We start from the raw sequence: 23,733 nt of genomic DNA on the forward strand, positions 1-23,733 counted from the left end.
ACAAAGCTAAGGACGAGGAGGACCAGGATTTGAATCCAGACTCAAGGCCAGGTGATGAGAGTCCATCTGCTGTGTGACCCTCTCTGAAGTGGTCAGCTGAACGATTCAACGTGCCCTGTCTAATCATCCATGGGGGGGAAAAAGAAGGCTTTCTGGAATTTGGTGTCAGGAATAGTACCTCTTCTATACATGTATTTCTTTTTTTTTAATTATTTTATTGGCTGTGTTGGGTCTTCATTGCTGCACACTGTCTTTCTTTAGTTGCGGCGAGCAGGGGCTACTTTTCACTGTGGTGTGCTGGCTTCTTATTGCCGTGGCTTCTCATGTTGTGGAGCACGGGCTTTAGGCGTGTGGGCTTCAGTAGTTGCAGCACATGGGCTCAGTAGCTGTGGCGCATGGGCTTAGCTGCTCCTTAGCATGTGGGATCTTGCTGGAGCAGGGATCAAACCCATGTCCCCTGCATTGGCAGGCAGATTCCTAACCACTACGCCACTGGGGAAGTCCAGTACCTCTTCTGAAGGATGACCTATTTCCCTTCACTTACACATCTTCCATTTTGGCTGGGCTGTAATTTGTCCAAGGCAGGGCTTGTTTTGTTACTCTTTGTATCGGCCCAAATGCTGGGTTTTTAACAGGTACCAGAAAGGAATTCTAATTTCCCTCCTGTCTATGGGAAAATGGAATCATAGCTTTGGCCCCCTACCTTGTGGCGGTTTTCGCATCTAGAGATGGGCTGGGTTTGTAAGGCCGGCCACAGGTGGGGCCTGGGTCCAAACTGGGTGACTTAGTTATTGGAGGGGCACTGATCCTGGAGCTCAGGTCGCCACTCAGAAAATTCTTGGCATAGGAAGCAAGGTTTGGCACACTGACCACTCGGCTGGGCACTTCCTCCATCACCTTCTTCTGTTGGTATTAAAGGAAAGGCCTGTTAGCATCACCCAAGAGAGTCATTATTGTAAACGTAGATAAGGCCTGCCCAACCGAAATTATATGAGCAAGGAGGCAATACTTTTATTTATATACTTACATGTTATTTTTTAAAGCATGTTTTTTCACAATCCACTTTGTGCTTTAAAAAACATACAGACTCACAATCTCTTATCTAAAACTTCTGGCGACAAATGTGTTTTTTAATTTAAAAATCTTGTTTTAGATTTTAAAAGGCTATATAACACCCCCAGCAGAAGCTGGACGCACCTTGTCCTCAAACACATTAATATTTCTGGAGCGAAACCTACATTTTGCCACACTAAGAGGGATATATAAAAATTATAAATGAGCTCACATGAATTCAGCTTCGGTTAGGTTTACTGTCCTGAGTTACCACAAAATACAAATTTTTAAGCACTTTTAGGATTTTGTGATGGCAGATGAAAAATCTGGACGTGAATATTCTCACTGTAATAAATTCCAAAAATGTGAAAGGAAAAAAAGTTAATGTGAAGGATTCTTGCTCTTCTCTCTCTCCTTCCTGTCACCCAGATATAGCCATTATTAACAGTGACACATTTATATACAAAAAGTTTGGAAAATTCAAAAAACTCATAAAAATAAAAAATGCACATAATCTGCCTAGCCAGATATAAATCCTGTTTGTTAATAATTTGGACTATTTCCTGGGGGTCTTATTTTCAATGAATATTCCTCTAAATGAATACCAGACAACTGGTAAATAAGCTGCCATTACCTTTGGGAAAAACAAAGCCAGCAGAATTACGTAATGCATTGAAACCAGTAGGATCAATTTACCTTCATGGAAGGGGTCAGGTACCCCGGGTGAGGATTGAAAGAGAAGGACCGATTCCGATGGGACACTGCGCTGGGGAAGGCTGTGTAGTGAAATCTTCTCTCCTTCTGGAAAACAATACGACTGAGTCTAAATGAACCTAACTGCACAGCACGTGCAGTGGGGTTTGAAGGAAGATGGCTGTGTGAAAGCAGACCTCAGAGAGGAGGAAAGACCACGGGAGGGAGGGGAGCTCAGCGGGAATCGAGCTGCCATCCACTGAAGCTCTGAGGAAGCACCTTTATCTCTGGGGCCTTTGTGGCCCCAATAAGGGCAAGCTTATCTGGACTGGCTTAGGGAAGCCAGAGATCCAGGTATTCTTAGGATCCGAGAAGAGTCTACTGCAGAAAGTTTATTAGGCAAGGCAAGGAAAAAAACAAACACACACGCAGGCACAACCACCATGTAGCCAGTCTTTACCTGTCTCAGTCTCACTTTTTTCTTTCCTGCTGTATTGTTTTTAAAGCAAGTTCTGGTTGTTGTATAATTTCATCCGTAAAAACACTGATAAGTATTTCTAAGACTCACAGACTCTTTCTAAAAAAACGTAACCACAATACCTTTGTCACACTCAGCAAACACGCAGTTCCTCGTTGGTGCCGCTCCCTAGGCATCAGCTTGTCCCCATCACCTTGACGTGAAGCGATGTGACTGGGGGCAGGAGGGTGCACACACAGGCGTGAGACAGCGTGTGTGTGTCGTGGGAGGACACGTGGCCACTATACGACCATGGATTTTACTCTGAGGACGGGGAGCCGTGGCAGGTGCTGAACAGAGCTGTGCCGTGATCTGACTTACATTTTTATACGATTACTCTGGTTGCTGTGAGGTCGCGTGGGGTGAGGCTGGAGTGAGTGGGGAGGCCAGGGGCCTCTCCATCATGCGTGAGAGGAAGCAGGGCCTGGACCGAGGTGGCGAAGGTAGAGACGGTGGGAAGTGGCTGGGCTTCTGATGTAGCTGACTTGCACAGGCCACGCTGACAGGAGAGAGCGCATCACCCAGTGTCCCCAGAGCTGAAGGTAAGCCACTGGGAGCTGACTTTCAACCAAAGTGTGGAGCACAGGAAGGCTGGGCAAAAGCCCAAAGCAATGGTCAAAGTGTGAGGAGACACAGGTGCGAGGTGCAGACCAGTCTAGATTTTCCCAGATTCTGCAGGTTAAAAACACCAAATCAACACCAACATCAGGCAGATGGTGTGGACCTTAAGAGGACAGCGATTTTTTTTTTTTTTGCCTTCTACTTTCCTGTGTTAATTTTTTTTAGTGAGAATGTACTTTTCATATAATAGGGGAACAATAACCAAGGACCTGTAAAGTGGCTCTAGGGGTATCGGGATTACAGTTTCAGGCACCCAGGGACGTGCCAGGCTGACGCGAACGCCCCTGACAGCCTCACCGTGAGCTGCTTGATGACCTCCTCCCTCTCCTTCAGGCGGGTCTGCAGACGGCCTATGAGCTGAACGTCCTCCGGCATGGACGCCCCCTTCCCAGGCTTCTCTCCAGAATCTTTCCGTCTGTTCCGAGGAGGGAGAAGAGGCGCACGCGATGGGGACGCTGCTGTGTGCTTGGCCTGGCCGGCCACTCTCTGCTCATCAAAGGGGAACCTGAGGCCCACAGAGCTTGCCCAGGGCCACCCAAAGAGCTGGTTGCAGAGCTCCAGCTGGAGCCCAGGACCCCACCTCTCCGTCTGACACGTGTCAGCTCCCCCAGGGCCGCAGGGCCCAGGAACCAAAGGCCTGTGTGTGCGCACAGACGCCCCATTCAGTGGGGCTTCAAGAACCACGGGCGTTTGGGGAAAGAGGCCTCCGCAGGCAGGGAAATGTCCCCGCCCCCGCCGAGGCCCCCCGCAGGTGACGCTCATACAGACGTGCCTGGAGCCACCTGCGAGCGCGGCGGGAGCCAGCTCTGCAGAGCTGCGGGGCAGCTGGTGCCCACAGCCCTTCCGGTGTGACGCTGGAGAGGAAACCCGCGGGATGGTGGGGAGGGTGGGGGAGGGCTGCAGGCGACCCGCTCCCTGCCGCTGATAGGAGGCCCGGCCTCGGGCTCGTATCCCAGCTCTGCTTCCTTCTAGCTATGTAACTTCCGGCATTTTGCCCTTGAACCTCAGTTCCTTCTTTAAAATGGACGTGAAACTGGGTGGTTGTGAGGATTCCGGGAGATAACGCATGCCTGGCACCTGGTAAGTACCCATTAGATGGCAGCGGGTAAAACCTTCCACTCCAGATTTTGGGTGATGTGCTTTTTATTGGAGACAGCAGAGGGCAGTTTTTAAGAGCACAAGTTAAGGGTCAGACAGGTGACACACTTAGGGCTGCCTGACCTCTCCCTGTCACTAACCCTGATCCCCGGGGTCTTTTCTTCTGAGCGGTCAGAAGTGACTCTGTTAAAAGGTAAGTCAGACTGTGTCACCTGTGCGCGAGGCCTCGCGAGGGCTTCCCAGCGCGCGCCATCCGCACACGCCCAAACCCCTGCCCGCGGGGCGGTGTCTCCTCCATCCCCCCGCGACCCCGCCGACCTCCGGTCCTACCATCGCGTTCCCACTTGTTTCACTCACACCTGCTGGCTGTTTGGTCTCGGGAAGCGGGCCTGGGGCCCCTGCACTTGCTGCTCTGTCTGCCTGGAAGGCTCTCTGTCCAGGTGGCTCTCTCCTTTCCTTGCCTCCTTAGGCTTCAATGCCACCTCCTTGCCCGCCCCGGCACTCTAGACACAGGTCCTGTTTTCCTCCTAGCACCTGACAGGAAGTTAAATATTTGCTTATCTCCTTGTCAGAATCCCCACCTAGAGTGTGTGAGTGCTGTGAGAGCACAGTCTTTGCTTTATTCCTGCTGTAACTCCGGAGCCTAAAACAGTGCAAGGTACACAGGAGGCCCTTAACAAATGTTTGCCGAATGAATAAATGAATGCCTGCACGAGGGCGCCTTGATTTCTTAATCTGTCCATGGGAATGACCGTTTCCACCCTGAAGAACCGCTGTGAAGATTAAATAAGATGATGCATACTAGAAAGGGAAATGCTCATAAAAAGTAACCCTGTTCCTTCCGATTTCTCCTGAGTATGAGTGTCAAACCGTGTTCGTTCCTCCCCGACCCCCAGTGCCCTGCACGAGACGGGAATTCACTCTCACAGAATGACGGGTGACCAACCATTCCAGTTTGCCTGGAACCGAGGTGCTTCTGGAACTCTGGACTTGTAGTTTTAAAACTAGGAGAGTCCGAGGGGCTTTGGGATGAGCTGGGCCCCTAATAAAATGGTACATCCACGAGCCCCCCGCCCACGGGGCCGAGGCCGCACTTACTCCGCTTCCAGGGCAGCCAGCCGGGCCTGGAGCCGGGCTTGAGCTCTGCTGAAGTCGGCCACCATGGACTGCACCTCCTGCTGGTGTTGCTGGCACAGCAGCTCCACCTCCCGGGCCCGCTGGGCTTGCTGGCCCTCCTCCAGCAGCCTGCAGGGAGGGGCAGGGGTGTGGAGGCACAGCGGGGCTTGTCCAGGCTCTAGGGTCTGAACCTCCAGCGCACTGGAGTTTCGCCCCGCTCTGCTGGGTGGCCTGTAGAACCTGAGGTCAGGACACAGTGCGAAGGACCGTGGGTCTCTGATGAGTTGCGGGGCCAGGATAGACCCAGCTTGTGGGACCCCGTCTCAGCACGTTCCACCCCAGCACCGCATGAAGGAGAAACCTGAGCTCAAAGGGCAGCCCTCAGGGGGAAGGGGTGGAGGACAGCTAGGCAGAGGGGTCCCAGAAAACACTCCTTTCACTTGGGGCAGGTGGGGAGGCCTGGAGGCTGAGATTCTGCATCAGAGTTACTGAATGCGGGTGCCTCTGAGAGCTGGGAGACCAGCAGTCCAGGGTGGAACGGCAGGATGCGAGAGGGATTCGAACAGCGTTTAGAGGCGGGCTGCCTGCGTCCATCTGCGGTCTCCCCCATCACTTCCGAGCTGTGTGACCTTGGGCAAGCTGCGCTCTGCTCAGTTTCTCCACCTGACAACACGTGGCTACCTTACAGGGTTATTGCAAAGATGAACCACGTTAATCCACGTCCAGAACAGCCCGTGGCACAAAGCGTGTGCTCGACCATCACATCATTTCTCTCACGCCTGGGGTGGGGCCCTAAGGGGCCCTCAGACCAGCCTCAGGGGCCTGACGCCCTCTGAAAGGCCACGCGCGTTCTGCGTGATGGCCTTCGCCAGGAGAGGGACCGCTGCGGTCCTCACCTAGAGGGGCTGCACCCAGACCCAGAAACGGTGAGGAGCCCCTCCTCTGGTCCCGTCTCCTTACTCCAGTGTCGCATGGTGAGTCCTAACTGAAGTTAACGTGCTCCACCTCGGCCAGGCGGCTTCGTGACGGGTTCTCAGGTGAGCCTCAGGCCTACTTTCACTTGAACGTTATGCCCGGGGCTGGGACATTCACACCCTGGGATGAAATGGACACACGCCTTCAAAGATACAAACTACGAAACCTCGCTCAAGAAGAAACAGATACCTTTAAAAGTCCTATATCTATTCATGAAATTAAAGTTGTAGTTATAAACGTTCCAGCGAGGGAAAAAAACCACGAATTCAGGACTTGACAAAGGGCTGTCCGACTCGGATAAGGAAATCAGTTACCAACACAATGTACCAAGTGCCAGGGTCAGTGCTAAACATCTTCATATACCTTTCACAGCATTCTACAACAGCCCTGCGAGGGGGTGGTGTTTTCTACATTTTACAGGGAAGGGCAGTGTCTCGGAGGGGTTAGCAGACGCGCCCAAGGTCACACAGCACTGTCTCAGCTATTCCACTGCACTGTCTCCCTAAGGCTGGTTTTGAGGACACTTTTGGCACCGTTAAGTTTGATTCCATAAATACCCTGATCTGTAGGGAAACAGGGTACCTCCCTGCCCCTCCCCACCCCATTCCAGGGCTAACCCTCTGCAGTTCTGAAATCTAGAATTTCTAGACCACTGATCCACGAATCCTCTGCCCGTGTCAACATCAGTGATGCTGACATGCTAGGGAGTCTTTTCTTTGGGAAGATGCCGAAGGTGCAACCCACTCTTCCATCCCGGAGGCTCCTCAAGGGGCAGAGGAGGGGGTGGGGGGCAGGAGGGGAGCGCAGACCCGCAGACCCACCTGCGCCGGTCGCGGAGCTGCTGCACCTCCGCCTGCAGCAGACGCACGGCCTCCCTGAGCTGCGTGTTCTCCTCCTGGAGGCCACATCCGCCTCCAGGCTGCTGCTCCTGGGCGCCCACGCCCTCCGGGGAGCCGCTCTGCTGGGGAGAGAGCAGCCAGGAGAGCCGTTTGCGGGGAGCGCAGAGGCAGGCGAGGGCACGGGCGTGCCGCGACAAAGACCCAGCCTGGCACCCGCATCGGGCCCCCGATTCAGGGGCTCAAGTCTAGTCTCTCGGTTTTCTGCTCTGAGACTCGGCCAGATCCGGCCCTCAAAGCCTAATGATGCTGGAGAGCCAGGAACGTGGCTTCAATCAAAACAAGCCCAACACTCCACCTGTGTGGTTGGTGGGGATGTCTCCTGTGTCTGCTCCTGTAGGGACACCGATTCGCCGATTACCCCTAAATCCTGTCGCACCGGTGATCGGGGCTTCGGCACGTGAAGCGGGGAGACACCACACGGGGCGGAGGCAGGGCAGCGCGGGCGTTTGCTGAACAGTAACTGTCGGGCCCACCACCTCCCGGGGTTCTGACGGTGGGTCTGGGGACGTCCCAGCCCGTGTCTTCTGAGAACGCCCAGCTGACCGAGGCCCCGCGGCTAGCATCCACTGCCGCGCACGTGTCCTTGCCCAGCTGTTTCCCTAGGGCGCCTCCCACACCCCATCATGCCTGCCTGGGCAGCCTTCTCGGCCCCTCAGGGCAGAGGCGGCAAGCCTTCTCTCCTCTGAGCTCCGTCTGTGTGGAGGGTAAGCTGAAGCGCGCGGACGTGTTGAAATGCTGGTGTCCTGCTCCGGGAAGGAACCATCGCCTCTTCATCCTCCCAGCCTTACAGCACCTGGCACAGTGGCTGGGACTCGGCGGATGCCAAATGAACGCTTGCTGTGAAATGATGCTTGAAGGCCGACGGTTCAGACAGAAATACAAAGGTTCATGTCCAACATTAAACGGGGTCAGGGTTAACCCCCAATGAGTGAATGCAGCAGTTTTCAAATCCACGCAAATGTGCCTGAAGGTCTGTGCATCTGTTCCTTCCACGCAAAGACGGAACAGCATTGCACAGGGAGCGTGTGCGGCCCAGGCCCCGCAGCTCCTGCTTCCAGCCCTGCGGTCTGCGTGGTGTGGGACGCCCATGGGCACCGCCCGGCACGCACACCTGCGTGACCCCAAGAGCCTGGTTAAGCTCCTGTGGGGCCACCCCTGACTAGTGGGAGAGACGCTGATGGATAAGTGCATCCCCTCTGCCCCTGGCTGGGACAGATTTGGGAATTGTTCCATGGGGCTCCTCAGACGATCCCAGCGGATGGAACAACCCTTACCTGCGGCGGCGGCCACCCTGCGAACGCATCCTTACACTGCACCCCCCCCTTCACTCCTGCTGCCTGGGGCTGTGCGTTCTCGTGGATACATTGCTTCTCTGTGTGTGGTATCACCCAGGGCCTTGCTGTTCCTCCCGCAGGGTTCAGGGCTTCCCTCCAGTGAGGTGCAGGTGAGGCCGGCAGGTGGAGGACCAGGTACCGTCTCATCCGCCCAGCCCAGGTTGTATCCACAGCCCTCGGGCAAGCCTGTCATTCGCTGCAGAAGCCCCACCCTGGGGCCGCCAGCCGCCAGCATCCCACACCTCCCACCTCCTGCATTGGCCTAGACCACTTAGTAGGTCCGGTTCTGGTTTCCCTTTGCTAGACTTTCCCAACTGCGCTGAGCTCACTGTGATACACCATTCATTAGTAATTCTCATTAAACACAGAAATTGCCTTCAGGTTCTCAGCACCAGAAAAATCTGGAATGAACGATCCCCACGTTCCTGTGATCTTCAGCGGGGCTGGGACGCCAGCTTATCGTGGCCACGCGCACACCCTGGTGGAGACACCACTGTGCGCAGAGCGGGGCGGGGGGCCGAGGTGAGGCAGACACAGCTTGTTCTCGAAGGAGTCTCAGTCCAGCCCAGGAAACAAGGGCACCCGTGAAGTGACAGCTCCCTAACAGGACAGGCAGTAGATGCCGGCACAGCGCAGATATGGCAACAGGAAGTGCTCCACGAGAGGTCACGGGCGTGCAGGGGAGGCCCCCAGCGTGCAGGGCTCAGCCGGGCCCTGAAGAGGGAGGAAGAGGTCCCAGGCAGGGGCTGGGTACCTGCGAGGGCACGGAAGCAGGAGGCACAGCCCACATTTGGGCAGATGCGGACACGCAGCTGGGGGTGAGGGCTTCTCAACATCAGGCTGACCACGCGGAGCTTATTCCGATGGCAGCAGGGGGCCACAGCGGGCTTTACACGGACGTGCTTTAGATGAACACCTGAAGCATGGTTGGTGGGCTGGGGAGAGATGCCTGGGTTGTTAGGGGGTCCCTGTGTTACCCAGCAAGGCAGGAGTTATGGATGGGCAAGGAGGGGACGGATGGGCCACGTCTGACCAGAAAGGTCAAGGAGAGTCAGCACAGAGCTATGGTGACAAGCAGGCAGCCCCCACTCGCGGGGACAGGGAGGTCTAGACAGGGGGTCTGGGGAGGGGTTCTGAGAAAGGCTGCAGGTGCACAGGCGGGACCCAGACGGGCTGTCGCTAGGGCCTGTCCGGCACCAACACCCTGAGATGCCACTGCATCTGAATTCAAAATCACACACCCTACTTAAAACCTGTTTTTGCTTTTCAAAGGTGGGAGCCTGCAGGTGTCCCCCAGGCCGGCAGAAGGGGAGCGTCTCCCCCACTGCAGACGGGCGTGACCGAGCACCCTGACGCTGCTCCAGCAAGAGTGCGGCGTGGGCGGGGCAGGGGTGCTGACCTCTGCGGGGCCGGTGTGGCCGTCGCTGTGCCCTGGCCTCTGGGTGACGGCCTGTCGCCGGCCCACGCTGCCCTGGGCGTCCAGCTCTGCCGGCAGCACCTCCGGGTCCTCCCGGTGCTCGGAGCAGATGGCTCGCTGCTGCGCCAGCTCCTGCCTCAGGGACTCTGCAGGGGAAGAGCGCCAGGAGGTCAGGGGCACGGTGAAGCCAAGGCTCCCCTGCAGGGACGTCTCGGGGCTGCGCTGGGTGGGGAGCCGCTGCAGGCGTTGGTTCGAGTTCCCCAACTCACGTATGTCAAGAGAACAGCAACACCACCACGTACAGAGCACTGAATGTGCTAAACCCTTGAACACGTCTCAGTTGAGCCCTGCAGCCACCCTATCCAGGGTTACCCCTCCCCTTCTGTGATGCGGGAACAGAGCCTCAGAGGAGCTGAGCACGCAGCCCTGAGCCCTACTGCTAGTAAGCGGTAGTCGGGGTTCAACATTCCCCGCGGTTCTCCTTCCCTTGGGACCACCCGCTTAGCCAGTGCTGATTGGTAAGGATGGGTGGTGGGTCAGGGTGGGACAGCCTGAATCCAGAGCTGAACCCCGAGGCAACACCTGGCCTCAGCACCACGTCAGAAAACTAAGAAGGACAGGGAATGAGCAAACGACCCAGTGGCCTTTCCTGGGGGTGCGGGTGGCAAACAGGAAATGTTGACATTCATGCCAACTCTTAAGGAGACAAAACAGTCTCAGGTTCTGCTTCTCACGGATGCAAGGTCCTGCTGGACTGTGGAGGCAGCAGATGGCAAGTCAGCCCACCAGGATCCTGATTAAAACCAGAGTCACCCAGGAGAAAGGCACACGCCCTCCTTAACTCAGGGACCGTTACAGCCAGAAACTCGAATCCTTCTCTAAGCGTGGCAGGCGATTTCTGATAGTGTAACACTTCCCATCATGATCAAAAGGCAAAGGAAACAATCATTTCAAAAAGAGTATTTTCTGATGGAGTAGACATTATTCAGTGAGCTATTAATTTTTAAAGAGAAGATGATTTTCAAGTGCTAGTAAATTTGATATTTATTTTCTATCAGGAACTTTTGAGACTCTATATTTTAGTTACTGCAAATTACTTTTGAAACATTGTTTCAATAATCCTAGAGGCCATAAGATACCCAGTACAGGCCTTAGTGCAGAACAAGTGCTCAACATATATTTGTAAAATAAATAAATGTTTAGCATGGGAATTAATGATACTGTGAAAGCGTATCAGTTATAAAAGATTTCCCATAAGTTTACTAAGCTTCTCTGAAAAGGCCAGTATTTAAGCACAAATAAAAGTTTAACATATTCTGATGCTATTATGTTGAAAACTTTATTTGATCATCTTCATTCTCCTCCAGGATTTTAATAGAGTGATTTTTATAGCTTAAACACAACCCAATTTCTGAAATCCCCTGTCACAAAATATGTGCAATAAAACCCTTTAGCAACGCGTGAACTACCGATGGTTCATTCATCACCTGCCCCTCGTCTCTCATGCTTTCCAACCATCTATCCACCCACCCAGCCACCCACCCACCCATCCATCCATCCATCTACACACCCATCTATCCATCCATCCACCCACCCATCCATCCACCCATCTACACACCCATCCACCCACCCACCAACCCATCCATCCATCCATTTACACACCTATCTATCCATCCATCCACCCACCCATCCATCCATCCACCCATCCACCCACCCACCAACCCATCCATCCATCCATCTACACACCCATCTATCCATCCATCCATCCATCTACACACCTATCTATCCATCCATCCACCCATCCACCCATCTGCCCATCCATCCACCCACCTGCCCATCCACCTATTCATCCAGCATGTCTGGGCCCCGCCCAGCGTGTCAGGGAATCTGGTGGACACTCACCCCCTTTGCCCCTCACACACTGACCTACGCTGCAGGTCAGGTACGTCACTCCCGGTGATGGAACAGGAGTAACTGGGACCAGGAAGTTCTCATACCACCCTGTGGTGGTCTGTGCTCCCACTTGCCCAATGCCACCCACAAAGTCTACAGTCTGCTGTCATCATACAGAGTCCACACAGACCCTTCTTCCTGGGACTCGTGCTGAGCAACCCAGTCTGTCCCCAGGGTCCCTCCTGAATGTTGCATCTGGCTACGGGCCAGGCTGCTGTGGGGTCAGAGGGGCCACGGAAGGGGCAGCAGGCACTGCTGCCGTGGAGGGTGGGAATCGCCAGGGGACCTCAGTCGGGGGAGTCTTGCTCCCGAGACGTGTGGCGCAACCTGGGCTTTATCTTGTATAATGCGTCTCCTTGAGATGCTGCCAGCTTTAGCACACCTCACGTGGCAACCTCCACTCCAGGGTAGCTGCTAACCGGGAAATCTGTGGGTCTCTCTCTCTCTCTCCTTCATCTGGAAACGTGCAGAGCTGACATGCTGACATGCAGGGAACAGGACATCCTGCATAACTGAATACTCAACCAAGCAGCAGGTAGATCTTCGTCGCTTAAAGAGGTAAAGAAAATGCTCTTCCCAGAATTCTCTTAAGGATAGCCCTGTCTGGGTTTGCAGAAATACTTTAAAAAGATCCGTATGGTCTTTGATGCTAGGCATGAAATAAGGAGTGCACTGGTCTTGCTCTTAAGAGTAAGAGAGAAGATGAGAGTAAAGGAGAAAATGAGAGAGAGAGATGATCTACAAAAATGGAGAGCGGCCCTTAGAGTCAGCCACGCAAAGTTGGAATATTCAGCAATGAGCATTTACATAGCACTTACCGTGTACCAGGCTCCATCCTAAGCACTTCCTATGTATGTCCTCATGTAATTCTAATAACAGCCCGATGAGGTGGATACTATTACTATTCCCACTTTACAGATGAGCGGCGGAGCCCCAGAGCGGTTAAGCAGATTGCCTGAGGTCACACAGCTAATGAGCATTGGAGTCAGGCTTCAAGCCCAGGCAACTTGGCTTTGGAGATCTTCACTGCCTCTGGAAACTTCCAGAATGCTCTGTGTGACAGGTTTTGCTGTGGAAACTGAAGAGGAGGTGAGTTTCACGGTGAGGATAATGTGGGGGCAGGGAAAGGAAGCAGAGGAACACCCAGGAGCCGGGGATCCTAAGTCCCCAAGTTTGCAGAAATCTTCAGAAATGAGCGTTGGAGGCCATCTCATAAAACTGAGGGAGGCTCAGAGGTCTGGCTCGTGTCCAGTGTGTAGGATGATACCTGCACTCACTAGGCTCATGTTATATGCTAAGCATCTTACACTTAATATCTCATCAAAACCATGTAGCATTTCCACGATGGAAGGACACGTGTAACCCCACTTTACAGAACAGGAAAGTGAGGCTGAGGGCGACCTGCGCCACATCTCACAGCTGGGTGGGGGCAGAGCCAGGAGAGTCCCCCTGGCCCTCACCCCTGGGCCCTCACGGCCCCTGGTTTGCATACCTAGCAGCAGCGCCTGCTGAGCCCGCAGCCTCTCCAGCTGCCCCTGGAGCTCTTGCCGGGCCTTTTCCTCCAAGGCCTGCAGCTCCAGCTGGTGTGCCTGGTGCTGGACCTGGAGGCTGTGGCTGGATTCCTTCTTCAAGCGCTCCTCTGTGGCCTGTGCGGGCAAATTGGGAGGGAGGAGGCATGGAAGTGAGCACAGAGGAGAGACCTGTTCCCTCTGCCTAGCTCCTCCTCTGTGGCGGGGTCTCCCCTGAGCACTCACCACTCCCCAGTGGAGGGCTTATCAGGCCACAGGGAATGCTTCCCTAGCCATCTGGAATGACAGTGATGGCCTGGCCACAGCAGCCATTTTGTGCTGTGTGAACCTAACCCCTGTTCACAGCTGACTGGACCAGAGTGGACACCTGTTCCAAACGGGCCAATCGTTGGGAATTTGGTGTTAGGAGGCTGGGGAGAGAGAGAGCAGGAAAGAGACAGGGACAGGTGGGGGCAGGATTGTAGCCCATGGGCGGCAGTGTCCAGGGCCCAAGCCCTACCCACGGCCTCACACAGCCTCCAGGAACCACGAGGAACAGGACTGCACCAAGTGCAGGAGGCGCCCACCAGGGGAGAGCAGACAAGGCAGCTCCCTGAAGGCTGTGCGTCTTCCCTTTGCTGCTCCCGAGATAGGGAGAAAGGGTCTCACTTCTCTCATGGGAAACTCAGTCATCCCCTGGTGAGTTTATTTAATAAGACAGAAAAGTCTCGCACTTTTCAAACTCTCCGATACTCTCCTCCTCTTGCACTTGCTACAAGGTTCAGAGAATTCCAACTGGTGACATTTTTATCCCCAGGAAAATGTGAATGGAGAGCCTGAAGCAAAGGTTTGCAAAAGATGGAGCTGAACTCCCTCACTCTGACCCGGCCTCTTCAGCTCGGCCCGGCCTGCCTTCTGGCTTAGAAGCCCTTGGCAGTGAAGACCCCGCAGGGTTTAGCGGTCAGATTTTTTATCAAGTCAGATACCCGTCTCCGGCAAACTGCCTCAGCCTCTCGTTTGCCTTGCTCTTGCTGGGACTGGTCTGGGCTCTCCTAAGGGGCCCAACTTCACCCCCAACTCTCCACGCTCCATCCTAGATAAAGTCTCCTGGCCCTGTGCTCCTCAAATACCGCGGGCGGCTGTCTCATGGCTCCAACCTGCTGAATTAGAGCAACCTGTCTGAGTGGATGCCTTTCCCCGAGAGGTGAGCCCCATAAAGGCAGACTGTGAATCACCGCCTGAGCCCGGCACGACGGGGCTCACGGTGAGTGCTCGGCGAACCCCTGCGGAATCCGGGAGTGAGTGAGTGAGAAGAGTGACTGAGCTCTGCTGTGGGCTGTATGGTTGTGTTCCCCCGCCCTCAGCGTTTATATGTTGAAACCTACTCCCCAATGCGATGGAAATGGGGGTGGGGAGGATAGGTTCCAAGACATGCATGTTGAACACCTAGGTTTTCCCCTAGGAGGCGGGGCCTCTGGGAGGCGCTTAGGTCGTGATGGCAGAGCCCTCACGAGTGGGATCAGTGCCCTTATACAAGAGACGTCAGAGAGAGATCCCTTCCTCCTCCGCCCGTGAAGGTTATAGTGAGAAGACGGCCATCTATGAGCCTGGAAGCAGGCTCTCGACGGACCCCAAATCTGTCGGAGTCTTAGACTTGGACGCCCAGCCTCTCGAACCGCGGGACATGAGTTCCTGTTGTTTATAAGCCCCTCGGCCCGTGTCACTCTGTTAGAGCAGCCTGAGAGGACTAAGACAAGCTCTCAGTCGTGACCTGTGCTCAGCCCTTTACGTGGACTGCCTCCTTTGATGCCGTCCGCGGTCCCGCACGGTACGTGCCGTTAGCCATCGTTTCATGAACGAGGAACCTGAGGCACAGGGAGGCCTAGGCGCCTGTCCTCGTAAGTGGCACACCCAGGATTGGAGTCCAGGCACCCCACTCCTCATCACGGCCCTGTGTCAGGCACGACCACGTGTCTGCCATCTCCAACGGGGACTGCAACCTGTCTCTCTGGTCTCATTCTGGAACCATCCCACGCAGACTGGAGCCAGCGATGAAGAGCCCGTGAATCTGGGGCAAGGGTTACCAGGGACCGGGGCTTAGACCACAGGGTCACCCCCTTGGGCCGAGCACCCTCCCCCTCTCCCACCACCAGGCCTCAGATCCTCCTTCCTCCAATCAATCGGAGCCCCTGGAACGCCTCCCCCGCAGGGTGGGCCAGGCCCCTGTGCTTCCTCTGCCTCCCGCAGGGGGCTGGGGCCTCCAGCCTGCAGGGGAAAAGCTCAGGCCAACACCAAGGCCAGCACGACTCAGCAGCAAACACCCTGGGAATCTCGGCCGCCTGAGCTCTTGTAGATTGCAAGCCAAGCTGGAAAAAGATTTAAGAGAATAAAAGAAGAAAAGGAATTTCCAAATTTTGAACACCTACGAAGTGCCAAGCAGTCCACATGCATTATCTCATTTCTTTTTTCTTTTCTTTTTTTAAAAAGCCTATTTCATCATTTTTGTTGGGGCAATACATGCACAGAGTATTAGTAATAGAGTATTTCCTGCTGTATCAGCAAACAAAGCATCTCACAGCCACCACGATGGTGAGCTGGTGAGCCCTGAGGGAACTCAGGAAGGAAAGGATCCCTGCCACCCTGCCGCCGTCGGACTGCAGCCACTCCTGACGGTGAGCCCTGAGGAGCTCAGGATGTGGAACCACAGGACACTGGCCCCAGATGGCTGAGGTGCAGATCAAAGCCACGATCTCAGTGAGCCCAGCCTCCTGCACCTTCCCACACACAGCAAAGAGCTACATTCCTTAACTTGGGCTATCTGCTTTTCTTTAAGTTACAATAAGCTTTTGATTTTCCTGACTCCCTGCCCTTTGTTACAAACATCTATATAACCTGGCTCCGCCCCTCGCTTCCTTGGAGCAGTTTTCTTAGGGTTACTTGAGATGCTGCCTCCGGGCTTGAAGTCCTAAAAATTCCTGATGAATAAAACATAACTCTCAGTGTTCAGGTTGTGAATAATTTTTTAAGTTCACAATACAAGGAGCCAAATAATATTTTTGAAAAAGGAAAACCAGCACCTCCTAGCCCTCTTTCTTCATCCTGTCCACTGGAGGCAGCCACTGGCAACTCCTTTAGTTCTTTCTTCTGGTATTTACCACCACTAGCAAGACAGCATCTTCCTTCTGCTCTATCTTGATTATTTTAGAAATTATGAATTGTCTTCCCATTGTGGTAGATGAGGATTCTGGTCTCATACATTCTGCCTCTTCCAGTCCTCCTATATAGTTATATTGCTTTTTAAAATACAGTAAAATATGTTCAATCTTTTCCTTCTTGTGAGTAAACACCATTTACTGCTGAGCTAAATAATCTATAATTATTAAAATCTACCTTATACAAAGTTTTGTTTTTCCTTGCATTAATTACTACTGCATTTTTAACTTGCTTAGTTTTCTTTGGATATTTGGCTAAGTCTTCCTACAACCTCTAAAAGCTCTGTAAAACGCTTCCACTACAATGCACGTGGCCAAATTGATCAGAGACGCCATCAGGTCTATTTGTCCCCGGAGGCAAGTCTTCCAGACTCCTTGGACCTCGTGCTCCAGTCTAGACTGAGTTGTTCCAGTCAGCACTATGGCTGGGCTCCTAAAACCTTCCTTCTCCTGCATCCTAGATTTCTTTTATTTCCTCTTTCTTGATTTGCTCCCTTGTTTTGGTGGGACATTCTTGAAGGAACTTCCTAAGGAAAAGCGTGTGGAAGATGTATGGGTCCAACAGGAGACAGAAACCATACAGTAACTTAAACAAGGGAAATTGAATCTAAAGAACTATTAAGCATCTGATAACGATAAAGATGCAAAGAGAGGGGCTTCCCTAGTGGCGCAGTGGCTGAGAACCCGCCTGCCAACGCAGGGGACACGGGTTCGATCCCTGGTCTGGGAAGATCCCACATGACGTGGAGCAACTAAGCCCGTGTGCCACAACTACTGAGCCCACGTGGTGCAACTACTGAAGCCCATGTGCCTAGAGCCCGTGCTCTGCAATGAGAAGCCACCACAGAGAAGCCTGCGCACAGCAACAAAGAATAACCCCCACTCGCCACAACTGGACGAGAAAAGCCTGCACGCAGCAATGAAGACCCAACTCAGCCAACACAAAAACCAAAAACAGCAAAGAGAACTCTGAGGTATCCTGAGGCTGAGGGAGACCACTCAAGAAAGGGGGGGCGTGGAAGGGGGAGCCCTGCCCCCGCCTGGGATCCAGAGCTTGCTGGAGCAGGGGTGGCGGCAGCTCACTGATGGAGGCGCTCAGGCCAGAGTCCAGCAGGAGCAACCCTCCACAGTGCAGGCGAGCCGCAGACGAGCAGGCGCCCAGGGGCAACGGTGGCACCGAGGCAGGCGTGAGGACTGGCGGGGACAGGGTCTGCCTTGGGAGGGTGGCAGGAAACAGACTTCTGGGGCGCAGGCCACAGCAGCCGACGGGCAGGAGCCCAGAAACAGTCAGGCTGTGCAGGCATGAGGGTGGGGTCTGTGGTGTCCACCCTGGGAGGCCCCGGGGAGGTCGTCACTGGGGCTTGCACCAGGGCTGTGAGATCCCCGTGAGGTCGCCGGGGCAGAGGCTCTCCCGAAGTCCTCGCACACCCAGGACGCTATTCAGCTGTGCAACAGAAGCCAGAAACGGAGCAAAAATGCAACGGCCAGAACCGGGAAGAGAAGCCTCCTTCCTCCTGCCGGGTGCCTCCAGCACCCTCTCCTGACAAGCTTCACACCGCGCTCTCTGTGAAGGAGGAGACGTGCTTAGAGACTCCAGACCATCGACGCAAGCAGGGACTGAGGGCAAACTGAGAGCAGGGAGGCGCAAACTGAGAACAGAAGGTAGCGTTCCTAGTACTTCATAGGTCTGGTAATATTTTCCTCGGCTCTCGCCTCTGTCAGTGGTTTCAGCAGAATCTCCCGGAACTGCTTCATCGCCCTCTAGCTTCCCTGTTCCTGCTGAGATGTCTAATGGCATCTGGATTCAAGTTCTTTGAGGCTGGTACCGATTTTCCTCACTGGGAGCTGAGTTTCTACTGTTTCCCTGGTGTTCTGGAGTCTCAGGACGAGCCTGGGTCGGGCCTTTCTCATTTCCTTCTAGGAATTTCACTCTGTTATTTCTTTGACAATCTCCTCCCCTCCATGACCTCTTTCTGGAACTCTATGTGTTAGATATCAGCCTCCTGGACTGTGTTTCTACACTTCTGTTTCCTTCTCTCCCATCATCCATTTCTTTGTCTTCTCACTTTGCTGTCTGGAAGGTTTCTTCATTTTCTATATTTCAACTCATTTACTGATTTTTAAGATTTCTGCTGTTCTATTTTTTATTTAAAAAGAGCTCTTTCTTGCTCTAATTGCCTCCTCCTTTGCAAATAACATGTTGTCCTTGTTTCCTGGATGCAAATCTAATCTCTTAATTTTAAGGATATCAATCTTCACTGAATTCTTTTTTTCTGTTCCCTGCATTACCCATTTCCTCTGAGTTCATTCTTTTCCCCTTGATTATCTTGGATTCCAACTCTCCCATTAGAGACTTCCTTGAAAGTTCAGTCATCTTCTGCTGTCTCTTCACATTTAAGAGTGGGCACTGAAGGATAATCAGGACCCCCATCGGTGCCTGGGATGGCAGGGCAGGGGGGCATCTGTTGGACGGTGAGTTCCCCTGGGGATCTAGGTTCTAGCTGCCTGCTTTCTGGAGCTGAGCAGAAGCAAGCATCGCTGGGGTGTGATAGAGGTGGCTGCAGCCCATCTAATAGTTCAGTTCACAGATCTTCACCTAAACCCATTCTCAGATCCAAGCCTCATCCCAGCCTCTGTGACTGGTACGTCCTAATTCAGAGTCTCTCTGGCTTAGCTCGCCCAGGGCTCGCGGCCTCCCATCCCCACCCCCACCTCTTGTCCTTAAATAAAAGAGGCTTGATTGTGCTGGGTGAAGTGGGAACCTGGGCTTCTAGGTGTTTTAACTGGTGCCTCCAATCCCTGGCCTCTCTGAGTTCCACTGTCCGCTTGATTCTCATCATTGTCTGTCTTCAGGCACTTTGGTTTGAGCCTCTCCGTTCTGCAAGGTCATATGCTGTATCTCCACTTGTTTCCTGTCCTCATGTATTGTGGTTCCAGGATACAGATGTCTCCCAGCTTCATCTGAACAGAATATGTTTCTGCTGTGTGTCTCTATTGTTTTTTTTAGAGCATTTCCAGCAGGAAAGAATTCAAAAGTCTTTATTCTGCCACCTTAAAACCAGAACTCCCATGTTTTTTCACGTAATCATCTTGATATCTCAAAGACGTGGGTCTCAGTATCCCCAGTTTACAGAAGGGGAAATTAAACTTGAGGTTTTAATGCCTTGACTACCTAGCTACTATGATCTGGGAGAAGATTCAGTAATGAACAGGCAGAGATGGTTCCTGGCCTCACGGGGCTTCCAGTTTGGTGAATTTGATCATATAAAAGATCATATAAAGAAGGAACTCGCACGTGAAGCCCACTGTGACGGAGGAAGGACCGTGTGCTGTCTGTGGCAGTCAGAGGAGGAGCCCATCTCCAGAGAGAGCAGGGAGGGAAGGCCTTCTGAGAGAGCAGAAGACAGAGGGGACAGGTGAAATGTGCCTCCACCTCCCTGCTGACTGCCCATCGCCGTGGGCCTGCCTCATCACTGCTTTCCAAGCCCTCCGGAGGTCTCTTCTGCTGAGCTGGTCCTTCTCAACTCTGGGATGCCCTCCCCTTTGCAGCTGCCAAGCTGAGCCTGACTCCTCAGGACACATCACACGTGACACTGCCCAAGTTGTGAAAGACAGTTGTTCTTATGGTACCAAGGTCACGTGCAGATGGGGAAAAGGAGTATCAGAAGCTCAAGGGACCGGAGTCTAAACCCTTGTCTTGCCACTGACTAGCTGTGTGACCCTGAGCAAGGTACTGAACCTCTCTGAGCCTCTTTCCTCATCCAGAAAAACAGAATATGATAATGACCCTGTAAGGTGATTGTGGGGCCTGGAGGTCCCGTCCAAGAGGCACCTCATAAAGTGCCACGCAGGGGCCTGCACAGCACGTGCTCAGCAGCAGCTGGCGGACGTCATCGGCAGCAAGCTTACCTTGACGTCCTGGTGTCTGGCCTTCTCGAGCACGCGGAGGGCTCGCTGGTGGGCAGACTCAAGCTGAGCTTTCGCCGCCTGATGCTGCTGGATGGTCTCCTGGAGCTCGCGCTGCAGCTGCTCCCGCTCGCGGTCGGAGAACTGCTTGAGCTCCCGCAGGTCCTCCCTGTAGCCGCTGGCGCACTGCTCCAGGGCCTGCTGCAACTGCGAGACCTGCCCGCCAGGGCGTCTGACCTCAGAGTGGGCCCCTCACTTTGCCTGGGATCTTCTTTAAAAATAAAAGCGTTCCGAACGTCTCTGCAGCCCAGCTGAGCCTCCTCTACCCGTGGGAACTCTGAGGGGGGTAGCAGCTGCAAGCTTGAAGAACCTGGGGACAGCCAGCTCTCCTGGGGGCGCCTCAGCTAGAGCCACAGATGCCAGGGAACAGGGGAGAAGGGCTGGGACGTACACCATCCAAGAGAGATCAAGAGGGGACCAGAAAACCCTCCAGAGACCGACACAGCAGCCTCCCTCGTGTGCCCCACGTGCCCAAATCTCGCTTTCTTGCAGAAGCTTTCCTTGACAATCCTATCTGGTGTTACACCCACCCCCTCGTTACCAGACAGCCTCCCAATCTCCTTTATCCTGCTCTGTTTTTTCTTCTCCCTGAAGCCCTGAACATCTTCTAATATACCATGTGCTTCATGTCTTCTTATGTCTAGTATTTATGGTCTGTATCCACCTCCTCTGCTAAAATACAAGCCCTTCCTGCAGGACTTTCGTCTGGTTTGTTCACTGATGGTATCCAAGCACCTAGAAGAGTTCCTGGCTCACAGCAGGCACTCAGGAGCCACAGCAGGTGTTGGATGAATAAATAAACAGGACCAGGAATCCCACTTGCCCTGGACCTAGAGTGCCCTCCCCAGCTTGGACAAGAATCAGGCCCTGCATGCATTTCCAAGGTTGTCTGCAAGAATGAGGAAGAGGCAGGGTCTCACTCAGCATGAGGGTACCTCCCCACCACGGCTGTCCTTCTACCTGGGCTTGCAACTTGGCCTTCTGTCTCTGCCACTCCTCCTGCAGACGCTGGATTTCCGGTGCCTTCTCCTTCTCCTCCTCCAGTGGAGGCTGCAGGTCACTTCCCTCCTTGAGGGGCACTTCGATCCTTTGAAGATATGGAGGCCAAAATCACAAAAGATCCTAGGCTGGAAAGGACACGGTCACCCAGATAACATTTCAGCCACGTGGGCTGGAAGAAGGAAGCTCCGACAGTGGCTAGTGGAATGAGAGACATCTCCCTTGGATTTAAAAAGCCACTTGACATATAAATTCTAAGTGCTATTGCACTTGGGATACTGTCAAGATTCAGCTGGAATCACCCGATGTCTGTTTCAGTGGGTGTTTAATAAATAATGATCATTGTCAGAATGACGGTAAGCTTAGAGTTACTGATATGAGGTCCCTGGGAGCTTCAAAAGACGAGGTCTCTGCGGTCTTATTTCACAACTTTTCCTGTATGTGGAAAAAAAATAACAAAACAATCATGCTTTACTTGAATGCGGTACTTTACACTTTTCAAAGCACACTCACAACTTTTACTGGCTATTCCCAGGTATACATAGGAGGGTTATAAATAGGCCTTTCTGTGTATGTAGCAGGAACAAGACGATGCTGGTTCAAAGCTGCAGTAGTTTCTGCATCCTAGAAGAGATACTGACACATATTTTTGAAGCGGAATTTCCTGTACTCAGTTCTGAGCTTTTAAACCAACTGAGGAATTCAAATGTGATTGGTGAGATTATAAAGTTAAGTATGCAGCCTGTTTAACAGTGTAAAAGGATGCCACACAGTGGGCATCTCTGCGGAGACTGCTGGGATGTCAATGACGTTTTGATTCCTCTGGCAAAGACATCAGGCTAGAGGACCAGAGGTTAGAGAGTCAGGGCCCTGGACTGTGAAGAAAGGCCATGATGAGAAGGACTCTGGCTTGGCAGAGGTGAAAAGGCCCAGCGACATGGACAGAAGGGACCCCTGAAAGGAAGCGCAGTATACGAGGAGCAGCACAGCAAAGGGGTCAAGAGCCTGGACACAAACTCCAGCTCTGCTGCACTGGTCACGTGACTTTGGCTGAGCTCTTTGAATTGTCTGCGTTTCCTCTTCCATAGCGTGGGTTTAATAATAGCACCTTTCACACTGTCTGTTATAAAGATTAATACAGTAAACGTCTTAAAAAATGCTTAACACTGTCTGGCACATAGGAATAATCACATTAAAAATAAATCAAACATTTAATAAAGTGAGAAGATTTCTTTCTCTGCATCCTAATTCTCTTAGGTTATGCTCAAACTTAAGGAAGCGCTGCTAAACACAGCCATGTTTAGGGAACAATTAAAGGGAGATACCCTGGTCTGAGCTCTGGTTAGGAGACAGCCAGAGGCGAGCAACAGCGAAGCAGCTTAAAGCAAGAATGACAAGTGACTGCCAGGCTGGAAGTGTGGAAGAGGTAAACTTTCCCTGGGGAGGGGACCAGACTTTCTCCCAGGGCTCAGTTATTATTTTTGAAAATGTTTTATTGAGGTAAAGTTTACAGTAGTGAAATTCACAGGCCTTATGTGTACAATTCAAGTACACACGACCATAAAAGCAACACCCCAATCAGAATATAGGACGTTTTCATGACCCAGAAACTTCCCTGCACCCTCTTCCAGTCAATCCACCATCCACAGGCAGCCAACACTGACTTCCATCACCACAGATGAGTTCTGCCTGATCTTAAGCATCACACAAACAGAATCACGTGGTATGTACTCTTCTGTGTCTGGCGTCTTTGCTCTACATAAAGTCTCTGGAATTCAACCACACTGTTGCAAGTGTCAGTAGTTCATACTTTTGGATGCTGAGTAGCATTTCATTACATGAATATACCGCGATTTGTTTATCCATTTTCCTGCTGATAGACAACTTTTCAATTGTTTTCACTTCTGGATTAATATGAATAAAAGCTGTTAGAAATATTCTTGTACAAATATTCTTGTGGATATGTGTTTCCATTTCTTTTGCTTAAATACCTAGAATTGGAATTGCTGGTAGGCATATGCTTAATTTTTTTTTAGGAAACTATCAAATGGTTTTCCAAAGTGGTTGCACCATTTTACACTCCCAGGAGAAATGCATGAGCGTTCCAGTCGCTCTACCTCATTGCCAACATTTTGTGCTGTCAGCCCTATAATTTTAGTCATTTTGGTAGGTGGGAAATGATATTTCCTTTTTGTTTTAAGTTGCACTTCATGGATGACGAATGGTATCGAGCACATAATCATGTGCTTACGGGTCATTCACACACCTTTTTTATGGACGTGTCTGCTCAAGCGTGTTCTCCATTTAAAAAATGTGCTTGTCTTTTTGTGGCTCTGTGGTTTGTCTGTTCACTTTCTCAAAGGCATTTTTTA

At 52.6% G+C, this 23,733-nt stretch overlaps 1 protein-coding gene across 1 annotated transcript in view; it reads right to left on the reverse strand.

Moving 5' to 3' along the window:
• The window catches only part of FAM184B (family with sequence similarity 184 member B), a 97,014-nt gene that overhangs the window by 2,317 nt on the left and 70,964 nt on the right, over positions 1 to 23,733 (reverse strand). Inside the window, exons 10-18 of the mRNA XM_057725817.1 lie at positions 21,323 to 21,449; positions 20,306 to 20,518; positions 13,169 to 13,322; positions 9,706 to 9,869; positions 6,895 to 7,034; positions 5,081 to 5,338; positions 3,182 to 3,299; positions 1,750 to 1,854; positions 704 to 903 (exon numbers count right to left, since the gene is read on the reverse strand). Coding sequence (XP_057581800.1) covers positions 704 to 903; positions 1,750 to 1,854; positions 3,182 to 3,299; positions 5,081 to 5,338; positions 6,895 to 7,034; positions 9,706 to 9,869; positions 13,169 to 13,322; positions 20,306 to 20,518; positions 21,323 to 21,449 — 1,479 coding nt within the window. The remainder of the gene's footprint in view (positions 1 to 703; positions 904 to 1,749; positions 1,855 to 3,181; positions 3,300 to 5,080; positions 5,339 to 6,894; positions 7,035 to 9,705; positions 9,870 to 13,168; positions 13,323 to 20,305; positions 20,519 to 21,322; positions 21,450 to 23,733) is intronic.

This window comes from Hippopotamus amphibius, chromosome 3 (genome assembly GCF_030028045.1).
Source record: "Hippopotamus amphibius kiboko isolate mHipAmp2 chromosome 3, mHipAmp2.hap2, whole genome shotgun sequence".
In the NCBI taxonomy this organism is placed as follows: Eukaryota; Metazoa; Chordata; class Mammalia; order Artiodactyla; family Hippopotamidae; genus Hippopotamus; species Hippopotamus amphibius.